A 10,000-nucleotide genomic window follows, 5' to 3' on the forward strand; every position below is an offset into this window, starting at 1 on the left:
TGATTATTATGATTATTATTATGATTATTATTATGAATATTATTATTATTATGATTATTATTTTGATTATGATTATTTTCGGTGGTTGTATTTGTTGGTTCAGCTACCGATTGAATAGTTGAATCTTTGTCATTATTTAATTTTTCATCTTTTATATTTTTCAGATTTTTTATATGAAGATATAGGAATACAACTAAATTAACAGCTGAAAATAATCTTACTAACAAAAATAATTTGAGGAATTCTTCATCATATAAATCTTTTGGAATATTATTTGTGTATTCATAAATTTCTATTAAGGATATAATAGTTATGAGAAAAGTACAAATATATTTCAATCCTTTGGAACAAAAGTAAATAGAAAACAACGACGTGATAAATAATAAACAAAATACAATATAATCAATTTTTGTTTGAAACAAAAATATAATTTCATAACTATAAGTTAAAAAATAAAAAAAATAACACAAGTAAAAAATTACGCTCACCATGATATATGACCACTTTCTTTCCTCCATTTGAAACAACAAAAAAAAAAAAATAAAAAAAAAAAATAAAAATAAAAAAAATAAATAAAAAAAATAAAATATATATATATTACCAATTTTGTAATAAAAATATAAACATATACTTATGTAGATATAATATATATATATATATTTTTTATAATTAAAATAAAAATAACGAACAATATGGACAAAATAAAAATGAAGTCTATATAAAACTATATTTAATATATATATATATATATATATATATATATATATATATATATATATATATGTATTATATTTCCTTTTGGTATAAAACAATAAATTCTTACATTTAAAATTATAAAATATTTTATATGTATTACAACAATTGTGAAATGTGATTTATTTTGTTCTGTTTTATTTATTTATTTTATTTTATTTTTTTTTATTTTAAAATTCGAGCATTAGACAAATTTTTAAAAATGCATGTTCATCCATCCCATATTAAAAATGAAACAATCTTAAAAAAAAAAAAAAAAAAAAATATATATATATATATATATATATATATATATATTTGAAGTAATCGAAAAAGATCATATATAGCATTTAAACGGAACAAATTAAATATACACATATATATATGTATATATATATATATATTTTACATTCCTATGTCTTTTTATATGAACCTTTCAACTATTTTTTACTTTGAAAAGTATAAAAAAAAAAAATATATTTATTTTAAAGATAAATAAAAATAGACATATATTCCCTTACACCAATTAAATAATCAAGTATATATGAAAGGAATAATTTTATATTTGTCGAATGATAAACTTTTCTTCGAGTCTACATTCTCTTGATAAATAGGATAAAGCAACGATAACAACAAAATATATATATATATATATATATATATATATATATATATATATATATTTATATTTATATTTATATTTATTTATTTATTTATTTATTTTTATTTGTCCATTCTCATGATAATTTTGTCGAAATATATTTTCCCTCCATATGTACTTAATTATAAGGACATGCACAAAAGGAATTATTAAAAAGCTATTTTTTAAAAAAACAAGAACGATCACAAATAATATTATATATATGTAATATTCACATGTTATTACTATTTATCATCATTATATTTTATCGATCAAACAAGACAATATATATAATATAATATATATATATATATTTATATTTATATATATTTATATCGATAGACAATAATATTTATTTAAATCTATCATATGAATAAATCGTTTCCTACAGTTGGTCAATTATATGAACAAAAAATATTATACATAAAATGAATACATGTTCAAAATAATATTTATGTGTTATTATATTTACAATATATTCTTCTATTTTTTAAAATATATTAATATATATATATAATATTACTTATTATTTACAATTAACTATTTTGTGAATATAATATTTTTTTATATATATATATATATTTTTTTTTTTTTTTTTTTTTTTCTTCATATCAAAATTATGCTCTCTCCACATTAATTTACATTTTAAAACAATCATAAAATATTTAAGTAGAATAATATATATATTATATATATTAATATATATTTAATAATATTTTTTACGTAATAAAAGATCTATAAATATAGTCATTTCAACATCAGTATATAAAAATATACATACGTATATATAATATATATATATTATATATATTTATTTATATTTATTTATATTTATTTATATTTATTTATATTTATTTCATATTTTTATACATTAACATTATCATAATATCCTTACCAAAAGAAAAAACGACATTTTTTTTTTTTTTTTTTTTTTTTTTTTTTTTTAATTTAAAAATGGCTTAAAGAAATAAAAAAATAATGTTCCAGTAAATAAAATATTTTGTCATATATCATTCGAATTTTATTTTATAAAAATAAAAAAAAAAAAATAAAAAAGGAAAAATGACTGATATTAATAATAACAAATATTCCAAATTAAAAGTGAAAAAAAACAAAAATAAAAAGAACAATAATAAAAATAATGATAAAAATAATACTCTTCTTGTAAGTCCTAATGATAAACTGAAGAAAGAGAAAAGAAAAAAAAAACACAAAAATTTAAATCAAAAGGTAATACATAATAATAATAATAATAATAATATACATAAGGATGAACATATAAATGAACAAAGTAATAACCATATATATGTAAACAATAGGACTAAGAAAAAGAAAAAAAATATAGAGTTAATAAAGGATAAATGGATAAATAAAAAGAAAAAGAAAAAAACAAAAAAAAAAACAAAGAAAAAAACTAATAATACTACCATATATGATAATGATAATAATATTAATGTTGATGAAGAGGAAGAAAAAAAAAAAAAAAACGTATTTCCCTATATCAGTGTATTACGAGAAAATGTTGTAAATAACAAAATCCATATACATGACACAAATGAGGCTTATAAATATGATTATGCCGATTTAGAAAATAATAAACAAAAATATAAAAAAAAAAAAAAAATTGAAAACAGTCCAGAAGATATAGTTAATTCTTCTTTATTCAGATATATTAATGAATATATGTATACGAATAATAGTGAAGTTGTACAAAATAAATTAAATCAAACGAAAAATGTTTTTAATATATATCATCAAGGATATAAAAATCAAAAAAACAAATGGCCACACAATCCTGTATCTATTATAATTAAACATTTGAAAAAGTATTTTAACAAAAATAATAAAATTGCTGATTTAGGATGTGGAGAAGCAGAAATAGCAAGAACGTTAGATGGGTGGTACATAAAGTCATTTGATCTTATTCAATATAATCATTATGTTACTCCTTGTAATATAACTCAGTTACCATTAAATAATAATTCTTATGATTGTTTTATTTTATCACTATCTCTTATGAACACAGATTGGCCAAAAATTATATTCGAATCAGTTCGTTGTCTAAAAAAAGGGTAAACTCATCAACACAGAAAGAATGGAACGAATAAATAAATAAATATATATATATATATATATATATATATATATACATACCTGTTAATTTAATTTATTTTATTTTATTTTATTTTTTTTTAGGGCAACATTAATAATAGCTGAAGTAGTTAGTCGCTTTACAAATTATAAAGCTTTTATAAAATTTATGAACAACGTTGGATTTAAACTATCAAACAAGGTAATATATATATAAATATATATATATATATATATATGTGTGTTATATATATTTGTGCATTTAAGAAATATATATAATTAATGCTCATTTTATTTTTTATTAATTCCTATTTATTCAGATAAATTTGGATGACTTTTTTTACGTATTTTTTTTTGAGAAGAATCAAGAGGTAGATATTTCATCTAGCATAAACGAAAAAAGAATTAAAAAGGTTTCTTCCTTATTGACTCCTTGTATATATAAAAGAAGATAAGCAAAATAGAAAATAAGTCAACAAAGGGACATACATACATACATACATACATACACACACATATATATATATATATATATATATATATATATATATATATGTTTTTTTTTTTTTTTTTTTTTTTTTTTTTTTTATGTAATTATATATTTTAAATATAAATTAAAATGTTTTAATATGTAAGTTACAAAAAAATTAATAAAAAAGAATGAAAAAAGAAAAGGAAAAAAAAAAAAAAAAAAAAAAAATCATATAAATTTAAAATATTTAAATAATTCACGAATTGTCATGATTTTTTTTTCTTGTGAAAATCGATGTTTATATTCTATGGTAATATTTTGAAAAGTTAAATATAATTTATTTAATAAGATATTATCACTGTTATCTATATAATTATAAAAGTTTGTAGGTACTTTCACTTTTTTATCTAGGTTACTTAAATTAATTATTATTCTGTTAGGTGCTCCGATCAAATCACAATGTTTTAGTTTTCTTGATAAATGTAAATCAGTGTCGTCATAATAAATATCTACATTTTTATTTTTGAATGTATTAAAAAGCCATAGAGTTAAAATATATTCGATATCGTTACTAGTTAAAGGGCTATATGTCAAAGTATTATTTATGTTTACACCATTATCATGATTAAGGGTATTATTACTATTGAGTGTATCATTATTATTATTTAATGTATCATCCTTATTTACCTTATCATCATTATGTATATTACTTACAAATGTACTATTTCCACATTCATCATCCCCTTGATCGTCTTGTTCATTTTTTTGTTGTGAAATGTTTCCCTTTTTCTCCATACTGTCTTTATACATATTCAATATTTTGGAAATTTTTGTTGCTGAATATTTACTTTTTTGATTCGTTTGTATTAAGTAGACCGAAAAAGGTGCTACTTGTTGAGGTAATTTAATTCCTTCTTCATCATAAAAGTTTTCTATCAAAAAATACAATAAACGATATATGCCTATTCCATAAGAACCCATAAGTATATTTTTTTTTTCATTTTTTTTGTCTAAATATTTGATATCTAATTTGTTAGAATAATAATCTCCTAATTTAAAAATATGTGCCGCTTCTTTATATTTGCCATCTCTCGAAAGTACTTGAAATTCATGACTTTCTAAAGCATTCATTTTGTCTTTTTTTCTTTTTTTAATTATATTAAATGATAATTTTAATTCTTCGAAAATATTTTTATAACATTCTTTATATTTTTCATAAGTTTCATTTAAACATTTTTCATTACTATGGAAAGAATATCCATCTTTCATTAAAAATTCTTTACTTTTAAATAAACTTTTTTCAAATCTTTTTTCATTTCTAAATTTATAATTATATTGATGAATTAATAAGGGTAAACATTTAATAGTAATATTTTCATTATATATTTGATTTATTAAAGATAAAGATGATTCTTCACATGTTGGACTTAAGATATATCCATCATCTTCAATTTTTTTTTTTAAGCTTTCTTCTGAGCTCTTATCATTTTTCGATTGTTTCTGTTTATATACATATAAAAATTCATCACTATATAATTTTGATCTATCAGATATATTCCATAATTTTTTTGCTTGAAGTATACTTAAGCTCATAGCATGAGAATTTAGTTTTTCTAAATGTTTATTTAGAAAATCAATTATTTTATTTATTACACGAAAGCCTAAAGGTAATATATTATATATCCCATTAACATCTCTTATATAATTAGCTCGTTGTAAAAGTTCGCTAGTCTTATCTCCATTCGATTTTATATTATCATTAAAAATTCTATTAAATATATAATTCGATCCAATATAAGATTGGTTTTTATTACTTAATATTCTATATTTCTTTTTAGGCACATTTCTTTTTAATATCTTATTATTTACAAAAAAAACGTTTGATCTCTTCTTTTTTAAATTAACCAATTTCAATGATAATATTACATGATGAAATAAACCTATTAAAATTATAATCTTAATTAACATTATAAATAAAATGAAACTTTCCCTTTTCTCATTTTTTTTCTTCTTTTTTTATAAAAATAAAACAAATATAACACATATAAAAAATATATCAAATGTATAATAAAATGAAATAAAATATATAAAAAGGGAATAAATAAATATATATGTATAATATATTAAAATAACATATATTTATATTTACGACCTTTTGTTCTTTTATAATACTATAAATAAAATTATATAAATATATATGGTAAGTCAATTGCACAAAATTAGAATTATATATTAATAAAACATTAAAATATGCAGAATTTTCATTTTTTCTTCAGGGTATAATATATTCGCTACCTCAATTTTAATCATCAAACACAATAAATTTTTCCATATATATATATATATAAATACAATATAATATAATATTTCATGTGTGTAAGTTTATTTTATAATAGTCTTTAATATTAATCCCAAAAAATTAAATAAAATGAAAAAAGAAAGAAAGAAGGAAAGATATTTGTTCTTATATATATATATATATATATATATGACTTATTAAAATCAAAAAGGAAAAAAAAAAAAAATAATAAATAAATACATACATACACATATTTATAATATATATATAATGAAGTACGAAAAAATAAGAAATGGGGGAAAATTAAAATTTTAATATACCATAAATGTAAACATGAATAACTAAAAAGTTAATTAAAAAAAAAAAATTATAAATAAAATATGTACATATGTATAAATACATATATATATAATATATATATATGGTAAGTATTTTATGTACATATATATTTATATAAAAAGGATACTTCATAAGAAAAAGGTGTAAAAAAAAAATACAAATTGAAAGTAATGTATGTATTATATATTTCTTTAAAAAAATAAAATAGAATAAAATAAATATAAAAAAAAAAAAAAAGTGGAAATATATATATATATATATATATATATATATTTTCAAAAGATTTACAACATATATTGAACATTTCTTCTTAAAGCTTGAGCATTTGCTCTTAATGGAGCAGTGTTAAACGTTATAAAATCCTTTTCCATAAATTCATCTACAAGCATTAAAGATGCACAATTACCACAACGATAACAATAATTGGGCGCACTAAAAATTGTAACAACTTTATCATTATGCATCCACTGAAATCCATCTTGTACTAACTGATGAGCCCTACATATACAAGAAAGTTTATTCATACGTAAAAAACTCTCCGTTTTTTCTTCACTAAATAAAACTCCTGCTCCTCTAGGAGAAGGTTTCCAACCCTCTGTTATTTCGTCCTCAGGACCAGCCGGGTCACTCCACAATAAATCACATATTGCTCCATCCTGAGGTATCTCTTTAAACCTATCCAACTTATTTATCTCATCTATTGTTTGCAAACATGGCGATATACCACCATGGTCACAAAATATCTCATCATTTATTATTGCTGTTAAAGGCAAATAATCAAATACATCCGTTAAATATTTCCATACTATGTTGTTATTATTATATTTTCTTATACATTCATCATAAAAACCATATACCTTGGTTATCTGTCTGCTCTCATGATTACCTCTCAATAGTGTCACCCTGCTGGGGTATTTTATCTTAAAACAGGCAACTAAGCAAAAACACTCACACGAATAGTAACCTCTGTCTACGTAATCGCCTAAGAATAAATAATTCACATCAGGTGGTAAACCTCCTAAAAAAAAAAAAAAAAAAAAAAAAAAAAAAAATATATATATATATATATATATATATATATATTTTTATATGTGCAACGTGATAAACTATATATATATATATATATATATATATATATATATATATATATTATGTAAATGTTCAGGTAAAATCATAAACTAATATGTATATATTATGAACATGTTCAGGTAAAATCATAAACATATATCTATATATTATGAACATGATCAGGTAAAAATATCTACATATATATATATATATATATATATATATATATCTATATATTATGAACATGATCAGGTAAAAAAAAAAAAAAACCTTCAAAATGCATTTGTGTTGGCTACATATATAAAAATATACCGATATGGAATAATTCCAAAAGGTCGAAAAATTGTCCATGAATATCTCCAGCAACAGTTACAGGGACATTAATTCTGACACAGTTTTCTTCATTTTTTAAAATATCAATTAAGAGGTCACACATTAATTTGACTTCTTCGATTTTTAGCAATTCACATTTTAACAATTTACAAATCCATTCATCAACATTATAAGAAATTTTGCCTGAACTATTATTGTTTTGTTCATTAATATTTTTATAATTTTGTTCATCGTTTATTGACGTTTTAGTATATAGTTCTATGGAGTTTTGATTATTTATTGGATTGTTTAAAACATTTTTTTTTATCTTTTTATTATATTCATTTTCGGAGCTTACTTCTTCATCGCTTAATTCTTTTACGGATAAATTATCATATATATTATAATTATCTTCTTTATTAAAATTTGGAAATGTATTATTTATTTCTTCTCCATTTGATATTTTGTATTTTTTTTCTGATTGTCCACAATCTAGTTCACTATCTTCATCTTTATCTTCTTCAATAATTAAAGACGTATCTTTTGGTTTTTTTTCGGCATAAGTAAGATCTCCTTTTACGTTTTTATTCAGACGCTTTAAATTATTCTTTGTATTTATTACATTATTAAAAATTAAATCACGTTTTGATAATTCACAATTTTTCATCCTTCCCTTTTAAAATATTAATGTATTATGTCTTCGTACACATAAATAAATAAATAAATAAAAAAAGAAAAAAAAAAAAAAAAAAAAAAAAAAAAAAAAAAAAAACACATATATATATATATATATTATATATTTACATATATTCTTTTTGATGACTTGAACGTTTCTTATACATAAATTAAATTATATAAATATTAAATCAATTATGATATAAATCTACCAAAAAAAAATAAATATACATAAATAAATAAATAAATAAATATATATATATATATATATATATATATATATATATATATAGATATATATAATAAAATAAAATTTGTGAACATATTTTTTCAGTTTTTGATGGCATCATATATATATATATATGTACACACATCAATCATATTAACAAATATAGAAAAAAAAAAAAAAAAGTTTTTCCTTGAGACTTGTTCTTAAAATGAGTATGGGCTCATAGACTCAACATTTTTTTTTTTGTAATTCTGATTAATATATAAAATATTGACATGTATATAATATTAATATATGCGTACACTTGTATGTATGTAAATATAGGTACATAAATACATGAGTATAAATACTTTTATATTACATATAAATATATATATATATACATATATATTATTTTATTTTTTTTTATTTCTTTTGATTAATTATTTAATTAGGTATATATTCTCATCTAATTATCTATACATAAATACACATATAAATAAAAGGATGAATTTTAACTTTATATATATATATATAACATATAATTTGAAATGTAATATATTATATTACAGGTGTATAAAAAATAAAAATTAAATATATAAGAACACAATTGTTTTTAAAAATCTACATTAATACTAAAAAAAAAAAAAAAAAAAGGAAAATAATAAATGATGAATAATGTATAATAAATAAAGAAAATATATTATATATTATATATTATAATTAAAATAAAATCAAAATAACACTGAATATTTTAAATATTTTATATTTTATACTTTTTTTTTTTTTTAAATATATATTGTATAATTTTATATGAACAGAGTGTGCTATAATAATTATTAAAGGAAAAGAAAAAAAAAAAAAAAAAAAAAAAACTTAAATATATGTAAGGTCATTCAAAAATAAGAACATAATGAATGAATTTAAGAAATAGGCATTTATATTTCAATAAATGTCTTTTTATGATTAATAATAAACATATATAATGTTCTATATATATTAAAAAAAATTTTGAGAAAAGATAAAAAAAAAAAAAAAAAAAAAAAAAAAATTAAATGCATATATATTTTTTTAAATTGTTAAATGGAATATATCATATATATATATATATATATATATATATATATAATGTATATGCTTTATTTATTTATTTATTTAATTATA

General features: G+C 18.4%; 4 protein-coding genes across 4 annotated transcripts in view; 1 reads left to right on the forward strand and 3 right to left on the reverse strand.

The window, feature by feature from the left end:
• Positions 1 to 518, reverse strand: part of PF3D7_0925100 (conserved Plasmodium protein, unknown function) — a gene marked incomplete at both ends in the record, with an annotated part of 1,041 nt that extends 523 nt beyond the window's left edge. The window contains one exon of the mRNA XM_001352085.1: positions 1 to 518. This exon is cut by the window's left edge and continues 523 nt beyond it. Coding sequence (XP_001352121.1) covers positions 1 to 518 — 518 coding nt within the window.
• A 1,916-nt stretch (positions 519 to 2,434) lies between these two features.
• PF3D7_0925200 (ribosomal RNA-processing protein 8, putative) lies at positions 2,435 to 3,918 on the forward strand (the record flags this gene model as incomplete). Its single annotated transcript, XM_001352086.1, has 3 exons — positions 2,435 to 3,444; positions 3,569 to 3,665; positions 3,784 to 3,918. 3 exons carry the CDS (start codon positions 2,435 to 2,437, stop codon positions 3,916 to 3,918), a joined length of 1,242 nt encoding a protein of 413 aa, XP_001352122.1.
• Positions 3,919 to 4,163: 245 nt separating this feature from the next.
• PF3D7_0925300 (proline--tRNA ligase, putative) lies at positions 4,164 to 5,903 on the reverse strand (the record flags this gene model as incomplete). Its single annotated transcript, XM_001352087.1, has 1 exon — positions 4,164 to 5,903. The coding sequence occupies one exon, from the start codon at positions 5,901 to 5,903 to the stop codon at positions 4,164 to 4,166; it is 1,740 nt and encodes a 579-aa protein (XP_001352123.1).
• A 954-nt stretch (positions 5,904 to 6,857) lies between these two features.
• Positions 6,858 to 8,620, reverse strand: PF3D7_0925400 (protein phosphatase-beta; the record flags this gene model as incomplete). Its single annotated transcript, XM_001352088.1, has 2 exons — positions 6,858 to 7,591; positions 7,954 to 8,620. The coding sequence occupies 2 exons, from the start codon at positions 8,618 to 8,620 to the stop codon at positions 6,858 to 6,860; spliced, it is 1,401 nt and encodes a 466-aa protein (XP_001352124.1).
• Positions 8,621 to 10,000: the final 1,380 nt, after the last annotated feature.

This window comes from Plasmodium falciparum (genome assembly GCF_000002765.6).
Source record: "Plasmodium falciparum 3D7 genome assembly, chromosome: 9".
Lineage (NCBI taxonomy): Eukaryota > Apicomplexa > Aconoidasida > Haemosporida > Plasmodiidae > Plasmodium > Plasmodium falciparum.